This window comes from Gambusia affinis, linkage group LG16, assembly GCF_019740435.1.
Source record: "Gambusia affinis linkage group LG16, SWU_Gaff_1.0, whole genome shotgun sequence".
Taxonomy (NCBI): Eukaryota; Metazoa; Chordata; class Actinopteri; order Cyprinodontiformes; family Poeciliidae; genus Gambusia; species Gambusia affinis.
In genome coordinates, this window is record NC_057883.1 from 15918210 (window position 1) to 15945020 (window position 26811).

At 36.4% G+C, this 26811-nt stretch overlaps 1 protein-coding gene across 3 annotated transcripts in view; it reads left to right on the forward strand.

The window, feature by feature from the left end:
• The window catches only part of LOC122845666 (palmitoyltransferase ZDHHC14-like), a 45188-nt gene that overhangs the window by 3266 nt on the left and 15111 nt on the right, over positions 1 to 26811 (forward strand). For all 3 annotated transcript variants that reach the window (XM_044141994.1, XM_044141992.1, XM_044141993.1), the window contains exons 3-5: positions 12629 to 12789; positions 21477 to 21629; positions 26054 to 26191. In XM_044141994.1, the coding sequence (XP_043997929.1) occupies positions 12629 to 12789; positions 21477 to 21629; positions 26054 to 26191 (452 nt within the window). The remainder of the gene's footprint in view (positions 1 to 12628; positions 12790 to 21476; positions 21630 to 26053; positions 26192 to 26811) is intronic.

The following is a 26811-nucleotide window of genomic DNA, read 5'->3' on the forward strand; positions in this document are numbered from 1 at the left end:
CTGTTGTTTTGAGGGTGATAGTTAAAGGGTTAATTTAATTCCAATAAATAAAGTGGGTAACAAGTTTGCATATAAATCAAACAATTAAATAGTATCTTACTTGACATTAGTTCCTGGCAGAGTGGTTGCAGGCCATTGATGGAATCCAGATTTTTTTTTTTAGATCATCCACTGCATATAGACCGAACCGCCAATGCACTTTTTTTACAAGCTGTGGAAAGTAAAAACAACTTTGATGTCATTATCTGTCCACAGAACGCCTGACTGGCTAAGGATATGGTCTATACTTGGAGTCTGATCAGAATTATGTTGCTTTAAGAAAAGAGCTACATAGAATAATCTCATTAGTGATTTGTTAATCATAGCAGCTTGCAGTGCTGTTAAAATAGACTAAAAATGAAGAAGAAAAGGATTCGTTTTTAGCAGAATTCTGAACTTATAGATCAATAAATTGCAAGACATTGAACATTCTGAGAGTCAATTTACAATTTTTTTTGGTATTTTCTATACAAAGAACATTAATGTGTATTGTTAGTTTCTGGTAGAGCTGTGGTAAACATTAGACTGTAATAATTACAATATTCTTTTTTTGGAATCGCAATAAATTGCTTGAAAGCAGTTTTTTATTCAATACCTTGATACTTTAGTTTAAGTGTCAAGGAAGTGAGGGAAAGACAGAAATTAGCCTGTCAGTTCTAATCGATATCCTCAATTCAGGATTTAGCGATGGTATTATTACATGCTGTTTTTTATGTTTTACAACTCGACAGTTTAGAGATGTTATTCATTCCTGCTTATCTGTGTTGTATGGCTTGTGTTTAAAGTCTCCCAAGCTCAATGCTATACATCCATCAGCAGTGACCTCTGAACCACTTCAGCTTTCAGTGCATTGTCACTTGAGCATAGATACGAACATAACCCCTGACCAAAGGGCAGCCTGCCACAGCACCGCAACATCTGAGACTAAACTACCCTAAACATGAAACGCCTAAAAAAAGGGAGATGGACTTTGTGGAGCTTTTATGTAAACCTGGAAGTTACTCTCCATCTACATGTAGGATGTCAGATGCTTCCTGATGATACCTCTCCTGCTGTTTCCACAGATGGCTTTATTTCCTATGGTGTGAGCAGGACTCTTCATTCTATCTTATGTTTGTTGTGACTACACAGGGACATTTTACAGGAGCACCATAAAACAATGTTTCAGCTAAGCATTGCTCCCTGCCCCAAGGGTGGCTGAGTCCTCCTGACTTTCCCACCCCTCTCCCATCAGCTGAAGGGAGACATTCATCAGACAGGGCGATGGTCAGCAGACCCGCACATTGGCTTATGTTGTCATTAACAGTAATGTGTTTCGATTAGTTGTGTATACCTAAGCTCATTCACTAGTTGTCAGCATAGTGGATTGCAGCTACTTATTCACTTTGCAGAGCGTTCTTCTTTTGCACGATGTTTCCCATCACGCCGCCGGATCATATTCTGCAGAAACAAATCTTAGGGATGAGGCCATTTGCAGTCTTTCTTTATACTTGTTTTCTTTCCTTCTGTCTGAGGGGTGCTCAGCCATGCACAATAAACCGGCCTGTTTATTATTCTGTTTCTGGTCCTCCCCAGATGCCTATGTGGCTTGTTGTTTCACATGTTGCTTTCTGTCCCGTATATGTCATAAAGGTTCACTGAGGCCAATGTCTGAAGAACAGTTTGAGCATTTTTCCAAAGTTGGAAAAACTGAACATTTTGATCACTAGTTGTAAGTAAAAATATATTGGGTGTGAAACGTTTTTGCTGGTGATAAATTTTATGCTGGCTTGGACTTTTGATATGGGGTTCAGAGTTAATGTCTCAAAATTAGATTCCTCTAATTGTTTCCCTCTATAAGGTAAATACGCCAAGGGTAACTTTAAGTAAAGTTCCATCAGGGCTGCAGACAGAAGTTGCTGTTCATGGATATATTAGATATTTCCACGGGAAATGCACCGGTCCTCAACAGTGGATATAAAGCCATTAATCTAGTTCATGGACATTCGACACCAGATCTGGGTTTGCGATGATTATTTTTCTTTTTTTTTAAGCAAAGGTTTTTTACCTTGTATAAGAATGTTTTCAGCTTGGTTTGCAAATTCACATCATCCTTGTGAATTATCTCAGTATTTTGCTTTTGCTGACTCAACAATGTTACTCCTATAATTGTGGCTTTTTTTCCAATGTGAAAAGCCACCTTATGAATCTCACTAATTGGACTGGGATTGTGCAGCCTTCCTTATTATTTGTGCCTAACACAGTTTGTCTTTCATCTCAGCTGGAGATGAGGAGGAAAATTGGAAAGCTAAAGGTACATGACAGTTGGGGAGAGATTCTGACCCCCCCTCCCCAGTTTCTGACACAGAATCCACAAAAAAGGATAATTTCACTGCTTTTGAGAGCTGCAGTGCTTCATAGATCAGGGTTTTCAAATTGACATTTTGTTCTTAAAATAGGTATGTTTTAGAGTCCAAACAGAACAGAACAACATTATAATATATTCAATTAGGAAAGTGTTTTTTCCTAATCCGTGTTATATCTGAAAGAGTGTTGATTTGAGGCATTCCAGATGGCAAATAAGGAGAGAAGAACCTTGAAATGCTCCTTTACCATCTTGCAAAATTGGAAACCAACTTGAGCATAGTTTGCTTTCGCTATTAGACGGACATGCAGATAGTAAAACCCATCTAGGTAAAGGTTTTGTGTTAAAAAATTAAAATATGAGCTTATTTTTCAAATCTAAGCCTGAATAAGTAAGAAAAGCTGGAAAATGTGTTTGAACCTAGTGGTGTGTGTAGTGCTATAGTATTTTTTTATTATGCTATGCTGCAGGAGTTTTGCAACTGATCCTTTTCTAATTTTTATGTGTATTTTTTTTAACTCTACTAATTTGTTGGAACTTGTCTTTTGTATTCTGAATTTCTAAAAATCTCTGTTCTCTGACAGTATTTACTTACCATTTTGGTATGTGCATTTGTTTCTTGCAAACATTTTGTCATAAATCCAGCATATAAATTTTCTTTTTATACAACAGTGTTTCTTGTTGATTGGCTTGGCAATCCAACATTCATATTTATGAATGGAGCAGCAAATATGATTTAGGCTCTGGCAGCTGTACTCTGGATAAATTAAATTTTTCTCCGTCTGGGACTTAAATCAAAAAGACTGCACATTTAACGTCAGAAGATGGCAACAACGTTGACATTAACTATATATATAGTTCAAAAGAGGATCCAGAGCACATTTAAATCTGCATGACTCCAAAAGATTAAAAGAATTACTGCTTATGTTTTGTTTTGACACAGTCTACACTTGCTTTTCAGTCGAATAATTTATTGAGATTGTGTTTGAAGTTTGGATTAGTCTTTAAAAACTGCGCATGAACTGGAGACAGAAATACAACACATCTCTGTGGTTCTCTTTTTTTTGTTAGTGTGAACACAGGGTCAACATACACACAACTTTGAATAGACTTGCGGAAAATTTTCCATGTTTCTCTGCACTTATGTATGTGCTATCACCATATATATATGTTGGGGTTTTTTTTCTTAAGAGTTGGCATGGCGCTATTTTTTTCACTTCAATGCTGAGAGTTTGTCGAAAATATCAGAGCTTTTAATGCAAACGATTCTTTATCTGGTAACATAGGTAATCATTCAGCTGTCACCATGTGTCAGCTTACACCCATTAAGGACCCATTAATGAACATGTAGGCATCTTGGAGGTTACAGTTAAGGGGTTCAACAGAGTTAAATGCTTTGCATGCAAAATGGTAAACGGGTTCTTAGTTGTCTTCACTTAAAATGTGAAGAAAATGTCTGTGTTTTTTGCCTCTCTGGACAATAGCTGTCAGTGTAGTTTTCTGGGATCCAAAACTTTAGAAATGTCTTTGTAAGACTTTGCAGGCCAGTAAATGTCAACGATTTCAGCAAATATCAATACTTGAATTCTATCTCGGGACATTATGTGTTGTTTTTGAGATCTTTTGTCCTATTTCATGTTGTCAGATGTGCTCTGTTCAAGTGGTTTCTTCAATCTACAGGTCTGGCAGTAGTTAGATTTGGATTTTCTAGTGAAACTGAACTTAAGCAGTAGGATAATTACAGGTAAATAATGATTTAACAAATGGGATAAAAAAAATTATATAGTTTGCTTATATCAAGCAAATTATGCTTTAGATAGTTATCTTTTCTCTTAGTAAATAAAATCAGAATTTGAAAACAGTTTGGTGAGATTATATTTTTTATATTCAAGAAGAAAGCAGAAAATTTAATCTGCAATTTGGGAATCATTGTTTTCACAGTGCATTCTATAAACATCTGTGCAGTTACATGGTACAGGAATGCTTTAAAGTTTACGTTTAGTGTTGCGTACATTTGTAAGGCTTTTTTAAACACCCCCAGTAAACACTGCAGCCGCTTATTTATAGAGCCTGTTGGGAACTGAACATTGTTTAGAACTGCTGTCTGACACGCTTCATTCAGGAAGAAATGCATCCTTGTGGTGTGCAAGAAAAGGTGCAGAAATCAGTCATTTATCTCATCTGTGTGACAGATTCATCAAAAAAAGCGCCTAGCTTTATTAGTAGTTTTTAGGTTGTTTTTTTTACTGCATTATAGCAAAAAGGTTGACAGCTGCATAAAACATTTACAAAAATGTCGCTGCAAGTCAGCTTTTTTTTTTTTTTTGCTCCCTTTCAACCTAATTTATGGGAAGCTGTCTGTTCTGCTGTTCATCTGCCTGGCAGATGCAGAGTTACAGTGATCCTGTTATAATTCCCATCAGGTACATGTATTAAAATGGCTAAAAAAAGCAGCGCTTTGATGAACATTAACTTACATCAAACTCTTAACAGAACCGATTAGCTTTGGGCAACAGTGTTCTTAAAATATTGATGGAGTACTTAGTTTTTTCTATGTTTGCATTTGACAGGTTTGCTCTTGTGGCTAATCCATGCAGCTGAAATGTTTTGGAGGTTGTTGAAGCTAAAACTGCCCACATTTCACATTTGCCTAGTAACTCTCTCAACCAAACAAATAGGCTCTGCCTTCAGTTTTGATTAAGTGGGTTGTTAAAAATGCTTTAAAGTACTTTCAGGTGTAGCCCCTTTGAAACATGCCCCAAAATGCATGAAAGAAAATCTGTTTAATGAATACCCAAACCATTGTATGCATACAATTACTCTCAAGATGCCTTTGCAAACATGCACTTAAAAAGAAAAAAATTTGTGCTTTTTCTTATCCTTGATATTGTTAGCTTTTTGTAGAAAATTCCCTGAAAGAATGGGTGGGAAAAAAGGTTTGCTGCATGGGTGATCAAGAAAATAAGTCATTTTGTGATTGTTGTCAGGCAAATGGTTGCGAAACAGACTTTGTCCACATAACTCAAACAGTCACACCCATTGTTTGGCATAAGGAACCAAAAAACATTCCTCTCACACCAGTACAGTACCACTCCAAATCTTGTCTAACTGCCTTATAGTTCTTCAGATGGTTGGTTGAATGTGGGGAAAAAACAAGTTGATGTTCTTTTGAGCGAGTTATCAAACTTGAAACTTTAAAAGTTAGACTTGCAGATGTAGATTATTGTAGAATAATATAAGCACACTTGGTTTTCTGATACTCCAATGCCACCACCAGTTCCACTGGCCTCTTGCTTTTTTTGTGTGTGTTGCATGATTTCTTTCCCCTGCTTGCTTCAAGTCTTTAATCAGCCCTGCACTCTCTGTTTGTCAGCCCCCTCCTCCGAGCTACATCCAGTCCCTTCTTCCAGGGGTGATTGAGTGCAAGGCTGAGGCTGAATGGTTACACCTCAAGTATTTGTAGGTCTCTGGGAAACATGAGTGACACATGTTTTGCAGTACACGATTGGCATCTGTCTGAAATCTGAATGAAAATCTCTGGAGACTGTGGAGGAGTTTGGGTAAAAAAATGCAATTGTTTGCAAAAGCTTGTCATGTTCTCTTGTTTTGCAGACAAATGAGTTGGCCTATGGCTATGAGGAGATTCATATTCTGCCCTGGTCTGCTATCAAATGCAATCAAAACATTCTAAAAACCCAAGGAGACAAAGCCTTTGTTTTCATGTAACTCGGATTATTAATGATACTGTAACCTGAAAGGCCAGAGAGGTATTTTAACATGGTATTAAACATATTGGAAGTTCCTTTGAGTGTTAATGTTGACATTTCTTGTTGGGCAGTCACCCTGAAAACTGACTGCAGATTCAGATAGTAGCTGTTAACTTTGGATGACAAACATTTTGTTTCTCACAGATCAGTGGATTGCTGTTCTTAGAGTTACCATAAGAATAAAAAGAGACCTGTTAATCTCGGAGGATATTGTGAGGACAAACTGGGAACAGTGCAGAGTGAAGCAAGTTTTACTTGATTAAATAAAGCTCAGGGGAAAGTCCTCAATGATTTACTCCCAGTTGAGTCTTGACAAGCTTGATGACATTAGATTTGAGTCATGATTGTTTACATTGTAAGCACATTCAATGATAAGTTTTTAACCCTTTGGAAAGCAAATACATGTTACCTTGTGAGATTTTCCTGAAGTGAAGCGTTACTTTTGCTCTTCAGACTTGGCAAAGTTTAACATATTTTAACTTGCTCCATTTTGGCAGTCGAGTTTTGTGGTCCTGTTGCTGCATCCTAACTTTTAACTTTTACTTATTATTTTTTCCATTAGGGAGATGAAAACACTTGGAAAAGGGCTTAAGTTTATTCTTTGTTTGACGTTATCCTAAAGATGCAGCAATATTTAAAAGATATTTAAAAATGTATTTGAAAATACTTTTATATTTCCAATCTCCAGCGCAGTGAAGGGTCATGTGGGTTAGGGACCACAGCCATGCATGAATAGCTGAAATCCACAATTAACCACTTTTAATAATGCCTTTAGCTGCCTACTTTAATAGGCTACCACAGAAGCTAACATCCAAGCTGGATTTTCTTTTGAAAACTTTGTATGTCCTTTACAAGAAATCAAAATAATTTGGAGTCACGTTCCCCACAAAAAAAAAACAACTAAATACTCAACAGTGAAGAGGTGGGTGTCCATAGTATATTCTGTAAGAATAGCTGAAAGTTTCCCAGTGACAATATATAACTCTTTCCTGTCTACATCCACAATAGTATTATAATATTTCCTTTACAAAATAATATAATGACTACTCTGTATTGAAAAAAGGCTGTCCTTTGCATATCATACCAAAATACATTTTTAACTGTCACTGTCCTGAATATATTTTTTCACATCTTATTTCTAAACAATGCTAACATTAAATTGTACAGACATAGCACGTTGAATAGAATTCAACATAACTTTGTTAAATGGACCAACTTTCAGATGTAGCTGCGATAATAATGTGGGACACACAAGAGACTGGCAATGATGTCATTATCAGTCGATGTTAGTCATTTTTTAATATACGGGTATCGATCCAATAAATACGACTGGTCTAATATTACTAACCAATATTTATTTCCATTTTGTTGTTTGCTTCCTGTCATGTGGTATTTGTTTGGTCATGTGACTGACGGTGATGCAACACAGAATTGTGGGGAGTTTAGCTGAATCAGAAAAAGAGTGGTGAAGTCAGCAATGTGGTTTCCCTTTCTCCCCAAAGTATGGCCAGGGTTATGAAATGTATACATAGGTCAATATTGGATATCGGCCAAGCAATAATATCCAATATCAATATCAGCACAAAGTTTTATATCTGTGCATCCCTAATATTGATTTCTCCCTCACCTGACATATCGGTGATGAGACTGTGACCATTAAAGATGCAGCTTTCACTGCAACCCAAACTTGGTGTAATCAGTGCAAAAAGCTTCTCAACTCTTAGGTTTGTCCTGTTTTAGTCTTCACTTCAGCCTCCGTGTATTCGTTGGTTTTAGCCTTATTAGTTGTCCTCCTCGTTTTTTCACTAAAATGTTTTTCTTTCAACAAGACAGACTAATAAAATTGGTTAAAGTCTGCTGCTCCTATCCTATGAGGCTTCAACTCACTGATGTGGCTGTTTCCAGGGTAACCATAACCCTTTTTGAAACTTACCATGTCTGACATTGCATGCCGTTCGTCTCTATGGCAACGATGCCTCCAAAGTCTCTGTAAAGATAAGAATTGGATTGGAAGCAAATAAAAACGACGATGACTTTGTTCATTTCTGCTCTCCTAAAGTCTTATCAGGAACAGGCGCTGCTGAAGAAGTCTTACTACCGCTGTTCATCGACAGATGAAGATAAATGTCAGAGATGCTTCCTTTGACGGGCCTTGACTGGGACAAGTTTTTGTATACCCGCAGCACATAGAATTCCTGTTTTAGATTCACAGGAGGCATGGGGTTAATGGATATGTCCTTTCTCCCAGGTGGGTTTGGTGTTTAATCTGTGTCAAATGTCGCTTTATGCCACACTTGATCACGTTTTCATTATGTTAGTGATCCGACTCATTGAGACGTCGTTCTTAAAGTAAAGATGCTGTTGCTTGTAGCGTATTTTTTCCACTTTCTTTTAAATCACCTGTTTGTCAGTGGATAGGTTTTGACGTATGACAAGATTTTTACCTTACAGGAGGTTGAACACCACATCTCTTCAACAAAGTACATAGTATTAATTGTGGTTCCAATGCTGGATTCAGTAAATTATTTGCCAAATTGTTACTTTTATCCATGATCTATGTTGTCTTTAAAAAGCTTTCCCTTCCATGTGTGGAGTTATTTTCAAAATATATATATATTTTTTTGTTTGTGCTGCAATTGCAGATTACTGACAGTTAAAAAAAGCTGTAGGTTTTAGCCTTCACTAATGTCCTATTTAAGATTTTAAAATTCAGAAGTTATATTAGGGAATTATTATACCTTATGTGGTAAGGTATGTATACCTTACCACAAAGTAAGGTGTATATATATAAAGTAAGGTATATATACCTTACTTTGGTATATATACCAAATATATATATTTGAAACAATACCTAATACATGTCTACATATCAGAAAACCAATGTTTAGTCAACCACTTTTTGGGGGTAATTTCTTCTGCTTTATTTTATCAAGGTTAATGCCTTGTTCAGCAGGGAACCAACAGTAACTGGCTGCAAAAATCTACAGATTTTGTAACTGAAATTTTGTTTTGGAACAAATACTTCTAAATTTAATGATTGTTTATACAGAACAGTCTTGCTAAGTAGTCTGCTGTGTGTTTCTTCATCTTTTATTATGGAATACCATGATGCAAAATTAACCATAGTAAATGGCAGCCGACTAATTAGAAAAACAGGCGCAAGTAAGGTACAGTTCCTACTTTTAACTGGGTGTTGCTTGTAGTCATGTTTACTTGTCACCACTTAATTTCATTGCGACTAACCCTAAAGTGTCCAACTGAAGTTTTTATGTTAATAATTTTTTGGATTATTAGATTACCTGTTTTTGTCATTGTTTGTATAGACTCTTCGGTGGGGAGGAGTGTTTTCAGAGGAACTGTACAAACTGGTGATTTCTGTAATTCCCATTTAAGCAGTGTTGTAGCCACTGAATCTCTTGTGAAACTTGTTCCTAAGAACAAGATCCTGCCGTCTTGACTTACAAGTAAATCCTGCTTTTCAAGTTGAGACGGTCTCAAAGTGGACTGGGCCCTAATACCAAAGCTATCTGTTGACAGAAAACGTAACGGCAGAATCACAAAGCAACGCTTATGCCTTGAAACGGCATTTGGTAAAAATGCACAGCTTCTGACCCAGTCCACCTTATTTCTACAATCCATTGTGCATTGTAAAAAAAATATTTGAATAACTTCTGGACCACCATGTGAACAAATGGTCTTCCACAACCCAAATGCTAATGAAAACATCAAGAAACTAAGCATAGCTGGGCCTTCATTTATTAAAAATTGCAAGGGCCACTTGAAGAAATTGCCACTGATTATCGATGGTAGCTTAATTAGCTGCTTTGTAGACTGTTGCTGTTGATGGTTAAGCTTTGAACAACCTAGAAAGTTCTGAATCAGTATGTACTCGGCTGTAAAGTTGGTCAAGTTTTGTTGAAGGAAGTCAGGCACAACCTTGTATGAGTCCAACCAGACATGGAGCTCAGTTAGACTCTAGCTACACTATCAAGGTAAATCAAAGTATAACTTGGTTTGATGAGCAGTTTTTTCAAAAGTTTTTTTTTTTAAATTTCTTATTATTTTGTAGAACTCTGAGTATCTATTTAGGAGGAGAATGTCAGCAACTCCATATGCTGAATTCTTTCTCATAAATGAACGTTTCTGAGTCTCTGTTGAGATGTTAATCTTTCACCGGAGCTGAAATTTCTTCTGTTTATTTGTCGTATTTCAACAGGGTTTTGTGTTTGCATTTCTGATTAGATTTAGAGACATGTTTATTTTTATCTCCTTGTAATCAAGGTAAACTGAATCTCGCTGGATTGCAGGAGTAATTCAGACTCACTTTTGGTGCAAATTAACATACACTTGTTGAAGCTGCTAAAGTTGAGCTTTAGTTGATTTTTAAGCGGAGTAACAGACAGCCAGATAAATGCCAGAACTTTGCAGGAAAATATCTGGGATTATTACAACAGACGAACAAATATACATTTTAGCTAAAGTATAAAACCATTACTTAAGAAGAAGGCTTGCTACATATGTTTAGAAATATTCTATTTACTATAAGCTAATTGTTTAAGCAGCAGCTGCTTTTATATCTGTCTCTGATCTGTATTGGCTATTTTGCTGATTATTCTTTGATCTTTTTTAGATCAGATTTTCAAATCCTTTTTCGTGAGGTGTCGCCACAACCTCCCACAGAGTTTGGCTTTTCGTCTACTGTGGCTTGAGCTGATGTTGTAACACAGACATGAGGACTCAGCTAATGATGCCGTCAAAACAGATTTGGGATCAGTGGATCAGCGGCTTTTGTTTTTAGAAACATAATGTCATGCCATAAATCAGTACAGATGATATCTGTTCTTATATTTTGGCTATGCTCCTGTTAAAAATAAGTTTGAAAACGTTTGTTTATATATACGGGTCGAATATTTGCTTGCATTTTAGGCCTTTCTACACCTTTAACCATAAGTAGCCACAGTTTTCCAGGTTATCACATTGAATGCCATTTTATAAAAAAAATTTCACCTACACAAATAACTGTAGGTTCTAAATCTTAATGTGTAAAGCAATTTTATCAGAAGTTATGAGGCTCTTATACGTCTCAAAATAGGGAGCAATGTCTGGCGTCAATATCTTGATTTAGAAAGTCATGATCCTACATCACCAAATTAGATCCGGAGGCTGTTTGAGCAAATGCAACCAATAGCTTAGAAATGACACAAAAAGTGGCCATTTTTTTTAGAACTTAAAAAAATGTTTTTGCTGAACTGTGTTGCCCTGACTGCTTCCCCCTGCCGATGTCCCAGACATTCATTTTTAGAGAGCAGCTGGATTGCATCTTTCCACTCAGGTTTCTACAGGTCAATGTTCACAGAGATGTTTGGATTATATATTCAGTTTTTTTTAATTTCTCTAAACACGTTTTGCTGACCAGCTTCACACTTAGGTGTGATTCATAAATGATTCATTCTCTTTCATATTTAACTGGCTTGGAAAACAGGTTAAGTTTACTGTTGAAATACTTTTGTGTTCAGTGTGGTTGTCTGTTTGCTTCGTGGCTGTAAGGCATGCTGCAAGTTTAGATGGTTCACTTAGTAATTAATCTCTGCAGAAATTAATGGACCAGTATTAGGACAGTTAATTTCTGTCCTGTGCTGACGTGCAGGACAGGAAACCTAAATATTCTTTTGTCAGTTTCATCAGAATAAATGTTCAATGTTTTTGAGAAAAATATGTGATATTTATGTTGTATCCTTTAGAAACCTGTAATGCATCATGGGAAAAAGACAGCATCAATTTAATAAAATACCAGAAACTCGTGAACAATAAGAATAGAGTGGCCTAGACCCACTCCTGTGGAATTTAATGTGATTTGTGCCGTAACCAGCTGCAGTGTATTTTTAAAAAGTCATAACTTTTTAACTTTTCTCTGTTTTGGGAGATATTTTATGTGTTGGATGAACATGGGGTGGAACATAATTGTGAAAGTGTAGGAAAAAGAAATCAATCTTCAAAATTTAAGTTTATCCATGTTTCCTTGTACAGTTATGAACTACTTTGTGTTGGTTTGTTATATGAACTCTCAGTAACAAGTATGAACAAGTATTTGTATTTTGTGTTGTAAAAAAAACTTAAAAAGTTGTTAAAGAGTTATAGTTTTGCTAGCCAATCTAACCTGTTAAATAGAAATTTTGAAAGGCACTAATGAGACTGGATAGGGATCCGACTTAGTCATGTGCCTTTGTTTCACTCTGTTTTATTGTTATTTTCCTTTAGTTCTTAAGCAAGAATATTACTTTCTTTAACGTACATGCCTTCCTCAGTAATTTCCAAGTGTTGTCTTTTGTACTAATGTTGAGATAGGGGTAGATGACGTTTTGATGTGCTGGAACATAAAACTTCAACTTTTAGCTTTTCTTTTAGTCTATCAGAATTCTGCATTTCTGCTTTTGCTTTGTCGGTGCTCTTTCTTCATCATCTGCTTTTATTTCACCAGCTGTCCGTTCCTGGCACAGCAGCTGACCCCCATCATCCCAGTCCTAGGAGGAGCTCTGTTTTTGTTTGTACTGGGAACTCTATTGCGAACCAGCTTCAGCGACCCCGGCGTCCTGCCTAGGGCCACCCCTGACGAGGCAGCGGACTTGGAGAGACAAATAGGTAAGAGATTTCATTTCAATTATGTTTTTGTAGAAGAACAAAGTCTATTTTAAAATCTTCATTTTGGGGTTTCTTTCCTTGTGTTTTTTTTTTATTGCTTTTTGCCAATATATAGTGCCACAAATATATTGAGGTCCTACATACTTATTCGAAGTGCTGAAATTGGGTCTCAGTGTAAACACGTGATGAAAATTGTATCATTTTGTTCCAAGAGAAACATCCACCTACCAAACTCTACTCCAGGCATGGATCGAACCAGAAAGCAACACTTTGCTCTCTGTGCAAAGGGCTGCCCGAAATGGGCTCAGACAGCAATGTTGACATTTTTATTCAACTATTCTGCTTCCACCATCTTGCAGCAGGAGACCCAACATTTTTTTGAGGAACATTCGTCAGACATGATGAGAAATTATGCACATTTGTACGGTTCTTCACCAAAAATCTCCTAGAAAAATAAAGACTGACAAATTGCTAATAACTCTTGGATATAAATTGTAACATTGTTTTCCACAGAGGAGGTTGTGTTTAGAAAGTGTGATGCTCTCTTTGTGACTGCTACATAAAAACAAAACCAAGAATGGAGGGAAGCAGGGGGAACCCTGGTGACTAGGGACGTATACTGAAGCAGGAGGGGTGTCCCCCAAGTGGTCTGTATGAAAGGTGCATGCGAAAACAAACAGTTCGCAACCATGTGACAGTGTATCAACTGTTCGGCATCATATGAAGGATGTGGGATCCTTTAGTGATTCTCCTTTGTATGTTTGTGCATGTCCTGTTTACACAGCTCCCATCCGTCTCATCTCCCCTATCTGAGAAAATGTTCCATGCGTAGCTGGATTCAGCTTTTGTGTGGGTGTTTACTGCCTCCCTGACACATTAACTGGATGAGGTGTCCTTAGTAAATCTGCACAGCCAAAGAAATAGGGGCTTCAATTGACTTTAAAGGTTCTCTTCGTCTTTGCTGGGATGAATTATTGGTACTGCACTGAACTGCTCTGCATAAATGGCCTCTGATCTTTTTATTTCTAAAAGGCTTCTCCAAATACCCCTTTTTGATGGATTACTTGGCCATAAATTGCCATTTGATAAATACCTTATCTAATATATGTTGGCACAAGTAAAACTATTAGTGCATTAGGAAGCACTAATGTTGAACTAACTGAATTAACAGGAGTTATGAGGATTTTCAGAAAAATTCAATACTTAATTTTATTAAATTTGTTCAGTCTAGAAAAAAATCCCATATTAGGAAACAATTCATAACATTGAATAATCTTCCTTTTGCAATTAATACCTCCTATATTAACCCCTTTAAAATGTATTCAATGTATTTCTAAGAACATTGTTCTGTTTTCTTGTCCTAGAAGGGTGACATGACATGAAGGCCCATCACTTAGTCACAGGAAACTAGATTGGATGAGGGTCCATATTTACTTTACCGCCTTGCACAGTAAGAAGGTAGGGGAAAGAGGTAATAAAAATCTTGATAGCTCTTTATGGGAGAACTGAAGCAAAGAACAGCATCTTGGGGGTCACTAAATGTCCATAACAACCATTAGACAATGTGTATGTGCCAGTTGTGTGGGAGTGATGCAAGAAAAAATAATAATTCTGTTCAATCATCACAAATATAAAAATGATGAGATTGATAAAGATCACTGGGACTTGAGCTGAGACTGCAGATTTTCCACTAACACTCCAGGTGGGTGTGGTGTGAAACAAAGAATGAGTAGTTGGAAAATTCTTCGATGGGCCGGTTCCTAACTTTGGACTGCATGACATCAGACTATTTGAAATAGCTCAAGGTTTTAAAGAACAAACGCTGCAAGTAAACAGAAATTGGGTCGTCACCGGGTTAATAAGCCATAACAAATGACCAAATTTACTCATAACGGTTAATCAGGCACAAATTCAACCTTTTTCATTGGCCATTAAACAAAGCAGTGTAAGATAGGACTGGATGATCAATCTTATGAAATGTTGCAGGAAAAGACAAAGCAGTGACCAAATCAGGAACCACAAAAAAAAAAAAAAAAATCACAGAGCTAAATGTACTGCTTTATAAATAGACAGAAGCAGCAGATAATAATGATGGCTCATCTCAAATGGATGTTGCCTTGGCTTACTGTGATGTCAGGAAGATTTGAGGGCCAGAAAAAGACAATGTGTAAAGCACAAACGGACATCATCCTTAGAGGTTAGTTTCTTGGCTGATAAAGATAGTAAATATCCTTTAAACAATTAGCTGCGGGAAAGTTCCTTCACAGTAAGTTAACAAGAGGGTCAACATTTGTTGTCAGTACAAGCAAGAATCCATCCGCCCATTGACTTCATTTCTAGGATTTATTGTGGTTTGCTAAAATGCTTTGCAAGATGTTGGTGAGTATGTCATTGTTGCAAAACATATATTCAGTATCAGTGACTCCCAGTGCATTTTTTCCCCTGTTTTTTCTTTACATTTTCTGCTTCTCTGACTTAACCAGGGAAGTCATGATTCAAACTTCAGTGCTGGTTTAGTGACCAATTCTCAAGGATCTGTTGGTGCTCTGCTGCCCAGTAGCTAAATGGATCATCACAGCTTAGCTCACTAGTTTAGCTGACTTAAAATGTTCTGTCTAATTGTATAGCTTTGCTTGGAATATGAAACTTTTCTCAGCCATCATCTTCTTCTGTGTTTCAGGCCATTAGGGCCTCATTAAACAAACTCTGGGTTAGCTTAATTAATCTCATTAGGAGACTTAAAAGGCTTTGGAGAGTACTGAGAACCAGTAGCAGTGGCAGAGACATGGAGTGCAGAATTACCATTTTACAGTGAAATATTTTTAAATACAAAAGGAATTAAAATATTCTGGCTTAAATTTGAAAACCTTTGGTTGTTGAGTATTTTTATTTTTCCTTTGAGTTTTGTCGTCTGCAACTGAATTTAAACGAGCTGTCAAATTTTTTTTTTTTCTAAATATCTTGTCTTGCTTTCTGGCAAAGCAGTTTTTATTTTTAAGATTTCTATAAAAATGTGTTTGGCTGCTACAACTATATGTTAATGATTGCTTTGGTGCTTAAAGTAGAGCCACAAAATATTATACTATATGATATGAATTCACTTTCCATTCTTCAACCATATTTTTTCTCAACTATGCTTCTCAGTGTTGCATTAATAATGAAATATTTGTGATTACAAACTTCTTCTTAAATGTGGACATTCATTATCATTTAATTTTTCCTCAGAAGTGTGACCAAAAAAAAACCTAAACATTTTTTTTCTACTATTGTTAAACTGTTTTTGTTAGCATTCAGGGATTTGGCTGTTGGATGTTCAGAATTGTAGTGCTGCCATTAGAACATGCCTGTTAGATGAGCCACATGTTCATTTTGCGCATAAAATTCTAAGTATTTCCAGATGTAAGACATTATCTAGCATTTAAACACATTTGTACTAGTTTCACATTTCTAACCACACCACTGGCCTTTCAGCAGCCCATAAACTCCTTTAATAACTACTTTCTTCTCTCAACATCAGGTGTCTGCATGTTGCTTTGGGTTTAATAGTGTGGATTCATGGTCAGGTTTCTTTAAAATTCATCTTTAATGTTGAGGATCTGCAGAACAAAAGCAGTTTTAACCACACACACACACACACACACACACATATATATACCGGTATATATATTGGTATAAATTTTAATTCTATGTAGGTGTTTGGATGTTGATGGATTAGTATCTTTAATCTTAAAATCAGATTCCTGTTCTTATCAGCTAGTCTTTGCGCTGCATTGAGCAGATTTTGTTATCCGTAACCCTCTTGTCATTGTGGAATAAACCTGTCCTGTAAGTAGATGACAATGTTTTCTAAACAAAATGCCACAAGGCTCAGGTTCAGCACACATCTTATCGATCTGTTGTCTAAGCGGTGTTGGGCCTCATCTGTGAACAGAACAGGGACATTTAGGTCTCTCACGTTCCATATCCCAGAAGGGAAACTTGATATCTCTGCTGACTGCCAAACACTTAGAGTGGATAGATAAGAATGTATTTATCATGTCTTACTGTTTTGTCCTGTCACTGAACTGAATGCAACAGAAAAAATGGGCAAAGCAATTAAGGATTACAAGAAAAATGTGGCCAGTATTGTTTAATATTTGCTTAAAAAAAAACAAAAACATGCTGAGTTTCCCCTTGCCCTACTCCATTTCATGTCCATGCATGTCTGGCTTCCCAATGTGTCGGAGCTAGACAGGCTGGCGTGATTTCAACTTCCATATGCCAGATTCAAAATCCTCTCTGAAGCAGCAATCAGAGAGAAAGATGGTTCAGACTGCTTGTTTCTTTCTTTACTCTGAAATGGTCAGAGCCTCCCTTTGATTTTCCAGCACAAATACTGTTTGTTTTGTTTTTTTTCTTCTGTTGCCATAGGAGGAAATAGATCTTGACATGTGGGATTTGATTCGCAGGTGGAACATTTTAACATTTCTAATTTTAAAAATCATTTACAGTGGGTTGATACTGGAAAAAATTGTGACTGATGTGTTTACAGATCATTAAAATTACAGAAAACTGAGTGGATTGAAAAGCTTGTTTTTCCTGTTAAAACTTTTAACTTTTGTTTTGCTTCATTTTCTTGTACGAAAACTATTTCTGAAGCCAAATTTGAATACATATCCTATGAAAACAGAGTGACCAGCTGGAGCCTCTTTTTCAGAGAGCAGAGACAGTTTTATGGCATTAGATGCAGTTTTTTTCTATTGCAGTGAGACTCTGTAAAGAAGCTTGTTGGATTTAAAAGCCTTGTAGGTCTAAATCTTGAATTTGCTCTGGCTGGATTTTTGAAACCACAGCACAGATGCATTAACATGGTTGACTTTGAGTCATCTGTGTGTGTAAGAACTAAATGTCATGTATTTTTTCAAGAATTTTATTTATAAGGAACTTTCAGTGACGTAAAATATTGATTCATTCATTCAATTGAATCAATTGAATAATTGATTCAATGAGAACAATTCAAAAGCTCATCTGCCATTCCTTGACTGAGATGAAGTTTCATCATCAGACACAATATTATTTTGCATAGACACCAGTACATCAATAATCCTTTCATTTTAAAGGATTGCTGACATTCCTTATCTGCCATTTTACAGTTATGAAAGTGCTCTCCTTCTCTTCTGTGTTGTTGGATTTGCAGTGACAGGAACATGAAAAAGATGAACTGGAAAAGGAATATTGTTTGTGACAGAGCTGCTGCTGGGGGAACCATAAGAATAGAGCTGTCACTGTAGAGCTGTTTAAGTAAAAACTTGTTAGAAAAATTGAACTGGTCTGGACTGAAAGCATTTGCTCATTAGCAAATATTCTCTAAATCAGCCATTATATCTTATAGCAAGATGCATCTAAATTTATTTAAGCTGAAACACAAAGTATACCTGGTGTAAACATCATATACCGTATATTAGCAGAGACATTTTTCATACGTTAGTCTTCTCATCCTTCTTTTATTCAGATAGATGTTCAGCATGAAGCCACCATCACTGGCATCCTTTTTAGAACAAAATGCCCCTTCCCTCTGGTCTAATCACTGAACTGAGACTTCATGGTCTCAGTTAAGACATTTCTCCCTTGAGACCTTGTGGACCAGTGGACGACAATCCTGACTCTGTACTATTCTGGACAGAAGGCTCTCACAGATGTTTGATTTATTTTTGCCATCTTTCTTTTCATTCTGTCTCCCAATGTAATGAGATTTGTGTATGTTTGTATCCCATCTTGTACCAACAGGTGCTTTAAGGTGCCTATAATTTATATGGTAAATTGGGTTTAAAATATAAACTGTACGCAACAAGATGGCTGGTTCAGACAGCAATTAGTTGATGATTTACTACATTGAAAATCTGTAAAAACATTAGCTTTTTTGTTTAATAAATTATCACCTCTGAAAGAATGCTCAGTTTAGTTTTTTCATGAGCTTTTATAAATGCTACCTTTTTTGTATGCAGTGTGGGCACACCAGCGCAAGCACAGAAAAATCTAATTAGCTCAGCAAACAGTAATCAGGAATCCTCGAGGAAAAACTGTGAAATAAAATGGCATCCCACAAGCTTTGCACTGTGGCAACTGTTCAGCAAAACTTGATCTTTTTTTCTAACCTGCTCAGTTTTTATTATTAGTAGATACCTCCAGCTGAATGAGAAACACCTTTCACAGGTGTAAGGGGAAATCTTAGAGTGAGCAGATTTAATTAAAAAAGGCAGGTAGGATTTTAGGCATTTTGTGGAATCATAATGAAACCAATGGGCATCATATATAGGCTACCCGTAGCAGTTCTGTATTTAGATATTTAGATCCAGTTGTAAGTCTCAAAATAATGATAAACTTGAGAATAGATGGCTTAATTATTATTGTTTTAATCTTACATTTTTGCAGGTCCCTTGTATTCTGCAACATAACAAAATAGTGAATGGTAATAGGAAAGTGAAGTAGTAGGAACTATAAAGTATTTCTGTCGCTCTGTCAAAGTCCAGCCTTCAGTGTTGCATTAGGACTCAACATGATTGATGTAATTTAATTACCCAAAGCCATTGTTACTTATACTGTTACTGTTAATGCCACTGGAGCAATATTCCTTTACAATGTGAGGAGTAAGGTAAGACAGAAGATGGTAGTTTCATGTTAATGCTGCTTAGAGGGTGTATGGTGAACTTAGCCTTTATAGAACAGCAGGAATTGAGCTAGGCTGTTAAATTACCAAATAATAATGAAAATTTAAGTTGTCTTGTTTATGAAATTGCATCCGAATCTTATGAGATGTGACCCTGTAATGATGATTTATGCTTATGAATGGGTATGCCATGAGCATGCATATGTAAGTGCTGTTACATCACTCTGCATTGTAACCTGGCCCTGTTTTTTAGCTTCAAGCTCTTAGACCTGGCCTGTCTCTCTAGGGAATCTCCCTCTAGGCACTGATGTAAGGCTAAACTATTGCTGCCCAGATAGCTAAGTGTACAAATGGCTTTGTTCAGGAAAAAAAGCTACTTTGACACCCCCGCTTTCACACTACTTCACTGCATGTGGACTGTCCACCCAAAGAGTACAACAGTAAGGTTCATGCTGTAGATTTGCAGTAATTAGAAAACTTGATCTTGTAAGTTTTATTGTATGCAGAGTATTTATTCTATTAGGTTATCAGGTGGTGGTGTGCAATTTTATCTTTTGTTGGCTACTTTTTCAGCACGTGTATATATTGAATATTCTACTCAATTGTAAAATATTTATTACCAAAAAATCTTAATAATTTAAACTTTAACAATTAATATAAACCTCTCATTTATTCTACCTTAAAGTGATGTTTTTTTTCTTGTTCCATGTCCTGAATTCACATCACTCAAAAGCATATTGTGCATGTTAAATATTTCCTTTTCAAATTAAAAAATTTAATTGGACCACACACACTACTGTGCACGCATTACCGTTATGGTCATTTGCCTGTTTAAGATATAAAACTGGCAGAAAGTGATTGCTTTGTTTCCAGTGTGTATATTGGTACAGTGAAAAAAATATATATATATATATCATAAAAATTTAAAATATTTTTTTGCTGTTCTTTTCAGAAAGTGAAATTTATAGACCGCTTTGTGTTGGGCTAGAACATAAAATTGTATTGAGGTTTGCAGTTGCAACAAGACAAAGTGTGGACGACTTCAAGGGACATTAATATTTCTGAAAGAAGCTGATTTTTGATTAGGTTTTACATTGGTATAATAACCCAAACATGGTCATCTCCTGGCAGGGGCTGTGAAAGCAGATCTTCCTCCAAATTGCTCTCAACGTTATCTTTATTGTCCCTCTGAATGTTTTGAGGGCAGGCGATCGGAGCGGAGGAGAGAAGAGGGCGTGTTGTAGGCATTCCTCATAATAGGGGCATATTCAATAGAAGCTGGATTTCCAATGCTCTCTTTTAGAAATGTCAAACACCCACATAAGCTTTGCAATCCCTACCCCCCCACTAATACACACACACATATTCTACTCTAAAGACACAGGCTTCACCAGGATCTCAAAATTACCTTCCTACACACACTATTTCCTTCTTTCTCTGTGTAAGAGTTCTCTGAGGAGGCACAACAGTGGTAGGATACATGCTCTAGTTTTTATCTCATAAAAAATTACTATCATCGCTTTCATCCTTGCTGTTTAGCCTCTCACCACTGCTTTCTTAGTCCTAAAATCATTTAAAGCAGCTTCTTAAGAGGTTATGGCATGATGTTTCAGTTATTATATTTCGAACTGATGCTAGTATTACCTGAACCAGCATTATAGGTTTAAAACAGAACCAGAGAATTGGTGCATTCCTCTCAGTAAAAAAAAAAAGCTTTAATGGAGAAGCCATCCATCCTAACAGTCTGAATAGACCCCCCTCCCCAGCTCAATCCTCAAGCACTTCCAAGAGTCCCCATTGGGTCTCCATCCCAGCTTTGATATGTAATGTTGCCAGTCTCTTTTGGTTCTTTCAAAAGCTCACCTGTCAGGGAAATTATCTGTCGATCAGCATCACACCTCTACATCATAGGGAGTGTAGAAAATTAGGTGTTACTTGTGTCCCACAAAAATATTCTTGTACACATTAAAGCCTCATGCACCAAGCTCTGCACGGATTCTCATGCCTTTCTTTGGTTCCCTCTTTCTTTTCTCCTGCCCAGATGTGGCCAACGGCACCACAGGCTACAGGCCTCCTCCTAGGACCAAAGAGGTTGTCATCAATGGCCAAACAGTCAAGTTGAAGTATTGCTTCACATGTAAAATCTTCAGACCACCACGTGCCTCCCACTGCAGCCTCTGCGACAATTGTGTGGGTGAGTTATGGTGTTTTCTGGTGTTTTACTGGAAATTTTAGTCCTGTATCCTTTTAGCATGTAAGTGCATGTTTTCTGTAGTGTGGAATTTGTATCGCACTTCCAAAGAAAAGTCAAGAAATTAATCTACTCCACTTGGATAAGCATAAACAGTAATCATAAAAGTTAAATAAAAAGTTCTCTTTAAAAAAATACTTGTGGAACAAAACCAAACAAATTTATAAAAACACAAAATTTTCTTTGTTTTTTTACATGGAAACAAATGGTAATTTTTTATGCAGTAAAAATATGCTCATGAGCATATTTTTACTGCATAAAAAAATACCATCTTAATTGTTTCATACTCAACAACTCCTGTTAGAAATTTATTGGAAGTACTCAACTGAAATTATATTCTGTCTATCCCTCCATTGAATGGAAAAACAGTCTTCATAAAAAAGAGAAAATGTAAAGATTCATTTTCTTCTGTTTTTTGTTTTTTTAATAAAACACTATACAAAAGAGGTGTTAAAAGAAACAGTTATCAGAAGCCTCATTGGTCATGGCTTCTCACTCTTTAGAGTCAGCTCTGTATTTCATTGTCTGTTTCCCTTTTAGAGCAGTTGGGCAACATTTGAGACAAAGATAAAAAGCCTATAAAAAAAAAAAACAATGTAAAGATGGTAATCAGACTGCTTGTGCACACTGGCAGAAAGGAAGGAAGGACAATTTCACAAAGATGGAAGAACAGCTGACAGGCAGTTTATATTCTTACATATAAACATGGAGTTATATTTTATGAATATTGTAAGCAGATGATTCATGTCTAGCTAAAAAAACAATGAGACTTGACTGTTCTGTTTTTTTTGTTTTGTTTTGTTTTATGAGGAGACAGAGCAGGAGGTTTGCGTCCAGGCTGCGATGAATTGATTTCTGAAATGACATTGACAAAGACCTGCAGTGTTACAGTTGTATGCTTTGTCTGCATTATTTAAACACAAATTTTAGTTTCCTTGCATCCATTATCTAAACACACTTATCCCTGCAATGACGCCAGGAGGGGCTGGAGCTCATCTCTAGCAGTCTTTGGGCGAGAGGCGAGGTACACATCTTGGACAGGTTGCTATGCCATTGCAGATTTTAGTTTGTGAATTGAAATAAATGCACGACACAGATTGGAGCATAATATTGCATCGATTCACAAGGAATGCCCTCTAAAGACACTTGCACACAAAAATACATAGAATTTATATGCACACAGTCAATTAAATCCAAACTTATACAAAGATTCAGATTCAACTTAAACTGCATTCCAATATTCACTCCTGGCTATTTAACAATGGAGTCAAGTTTAAATTATTATTCAAATTGGTTAAACTTTTTTGTCTAAGGAAACCCTGCTGATTGCGTCGAGCCACTGAATTTGCATCATCCACTCCTCCTGGGTGAGCATTCGGTGGGGTACCTCTTGCATTGTGTCGCTGACTTTGCAGCAATTCCTCACACCGAATATCGGAAAGGAAAACTCCCTTTTAACAGGAAGAAACCTTCAGCAGAAGCTGGAGGGAAACAAAGCAGGAGAGTCTGCCACAAATTTAGATTTAGATTATTTAGGATTTCTGTTTTCTGAAAATAACTTTTTAATCTATTAATAGGAAAAGCATTCCAGGCTGGTCACAAATATGTATTTTCTTAAATCTGAGATGATCAAAACACAGATTTAAAAGAAATGACTGGAACCTTGTGTGTGTGTGTAATAATGTTTTATTTATGAAAACTGGAATAATGACTGAAAAAGATAACTGTTGTGATCTGAAAATTCATTTTTTCCGTTTTTCAGTCCATGTAAAAGCCGGCGGAAAAAAATGTCACAATTTTGGTGGCAAATTTACTAAAGTTTCTGAAGCTCAACAGAATCACCATTGCAATTTTAAAAATGTTTGACAGGGACAAGATTAATAACAAAAATAGCAAAAAAGCAACAGTATGTTGTAATCCGCAGGCCTTTGGGCAGAACTGAATTTAAATGGACAGTATACTGACTCTAATGGATTTATAAACATGAGTTCAGAATCCCTGCAGAAAACTATTCCCAGTAAACACATTCCTTCTCTGAATCCAGAGCTACAAGTCTTAGCTCTGCCAGCCAAAGACAAATAGCACATATAAACAAAAACCAGACATGCAGCTGCCTTCTCAGGGCTAAATCTAAAAACTATTTTTAGACCATTTTGGAAATCCTGGACAGCACAGCCGCTGGGTTGAAAAGAATAAGGACTTGTTAAAAGATCTGAGTTTTTGTGGCCAATTTTTCATCAGTGATTTTCAGACGTTCTGACATGATGATGCAGATTTTTAACAGATTCTGGTGTTTTTTTTCTGAAACTAAAAATACAGGTTTGTGAAGATCACATTAAGAGTGAATGAACGTTTTCAGAAGAAAACTTTATACACTTGCAATGCTCTGTGATTAACTTAGACTGCAGTTCAACCCTACCATGTCCTCTAACTTTAATTAGGATTATGGGGTGAAATAGTACTGATGCAGGTACAAGTGTTAAAATATGTGTTTTAAAAGTAAAATGTGTCTTTTTAGTTAAAAGCAGCAGTTTGAATCTTTTGTTAAAATGTTTTATTGTTAAATTTAACGTTTAATTGCAATTTAAAAATGCTTTTGTTTTCTTTCTTTTTTTTTTTTTTTAGATTTCCCAAAAAAATTCACACCTTCATTTCTTCATTTGTAGTAACTGTAAAATTTTATCAGCCTTAGGTCATATGTCTCTAAATGATTATCGTTAATAACAAGCAGGGTGATGTTTCTTCTAAAAATTAAAGCGTTTTCTTGTTCCGATAACAAAGTAAGGAATGTGTTTCTAAGTGTTTCTGCTTGTGGTGTTGTTAAAGCCAGAGGGGTAACGCTGTTAAATAAGTAAGAAGCCAAAATGGATATCCTCACCCCAGTGGCTGTGTAGGATAATAACATGGAAGATTCACTGTCTTTTTATTAAGGTTCTTCTATCCCTTTGGGTGTGATAGAAGAAGGTTATGGCATGCACAGAATTATGACATACTATTGCCTGTGTGGTTTAAACTGGCAACTCTCTGTGTTTTTAAGTCTGGATGAATGCTGCTGCTTGTCTGAGTTAACAGAGGGTTGGAATTGAATAATTAATTTTAATGGTAATTTTATTGCTCTTTTGATGTGCTTCAGTTTGAGGACATTCATAGCTGCAATAAGCCCTTTGGGGGATTTGTGTAGTTATGTAAGCAGAAAATAAATGCATAAAAAAAAATTCTGGTAAATAAATTTGAATATATTACATTATTATGAAGCCATTTAGAGGCATTGGTTCCCTTTTAAAACTATATATTGCTACAGAGTAGTTTCATCGTTCTTTATTAGATATTTTTTCTCTTTACCAACTATGATATAATGGTAACATAAAATGTTTACGGTTTCCAGAAAGAGTAGAAGAAGAATCTGTCACTAAAAGCTTCACTTTCTCTTCTAGTTACATTTTTCACTTCATCATAAAAACTCTGACAGACTGTCGCAATTAGTTTCGACTAGTTGTGGCTTTCCTTTCTCGTGGGCCAGAGGCTCCAGCTCCAGACGTGTTTCAGTCAGGCATTGATCAGTGGAGACAAAAGCAGGTCATTTCACCTCACTAAGCTAATAATGGATCTAATTAATTAGTTAAGTAGCTACCACTGAACACGGCACGTAGTCTGCACCCAAGATTAGACTGCGTTACTCGTGGGGATTAAATAACACCAAATACTTCTCCCTCAGAGTAATCAGTGAAATAAGAGTAATAAAATGCCTTAATGATTAAATAAAACACTGCTAATCTATGAAACACTACAGAAAACATCTTTTCAGCTCAGTGGAATATTTTTAAACACTTTCTACCTGGTTTGTTATCATTGCTCATGTGATCAAATATTCACAGATTGATGTACCAAGACTACCACTTCATTTGTTAAGTTGTGAAAGTGTTTGATTAACCTTCTTGATTCTTTTACGGTGGTGTATTTTCTGTCCCGTGATAGCCACGCCAGTCAGCTTGTATTTGCTTTGGTATTTCCTTTTCTTTTTTTTTTTTTTATCCAGTGTTGGCATATGTAATTTTTTAAATATATTTTTCTATTTATCTTCACAAATATTCAGATTTATTCTTCAGATATTCAGATCAACTTGTCAATCTTAAACTCCTGTTATGTCTGTCTCTAAGCCAAGATGGGGGCATCCCTTTCTCCAATCAGTGAAGCTTAATTTACAGTAAGACTTTGGCTTACACAAATTTTCAGCAAGGGTTATATAACCATCTATAATCTTGTTTTTTTTTTTTTTTTCTTTTTTTAAGCTTTGGATGGTTCTCAACCTTCAGTGTCTTCATTGTGTCACCAATAACTTTCTGATCTCCCTCTCTGTGTCCTTGCAGAGCGTTTTGACCACCACTGTCCCTGGGTGGGAAACTGTGTGGGAAGGAGGAACTACCGTTTCTTCTATATGTTCATCCTCTCCCTCTCCTTCCTCACCATCTTCATCTTCGCCTTTGTCATCACACACATCATTTTAAGTAAGTAGCTCACTGGCACAGTGCAGACACACTGTCCTCCTGACTGTGCTCTCAGAGTATTTCAAGCCAGCAGGTTGTAAGTGGGCGGTGTGAAAAGCTGCAGAGTTCTGGCTCGTTACCGGCCTTCCAGCTGGGAGCAGCCGGTGGACGGCTCAGTGCGTCGCCCTTTTTGGTTTTGTGGTTTCGAATCATACTTTATGGTGTAAACCTGATCTGAGGATGGAAAAAAAGAGCAAAATAAAATAATAATAATAAACTATTGAGAGCAGTTACTGAGGAACTTGTAGATTTATATTTTTCATACTCCCACTGGATCGCATGAGTCACAGCTCAGTCCTACATTTGTTATATGTAGTTGTGATAAAACCTACCTAGTTTATCCACATCTCATGGGCAGTGGAGTATTAGTTGATGTTTAAATAGCGCTTAACTGATGGAGGGGTTTTTTTAGTATAAAATTGACCTTAACGATGTCTCCTAAATCTAGAGTAAAGCTAAAGTATTTGCCTCCTTACAAACTTTCTCTGTTTGCTTTTCTTGCCACAGGTGAAAGATTTATGGCTTTCAGATCATCAAACAGTTGTATGCACTGGTTTGATGTATAAAGAGGAAAACGCATT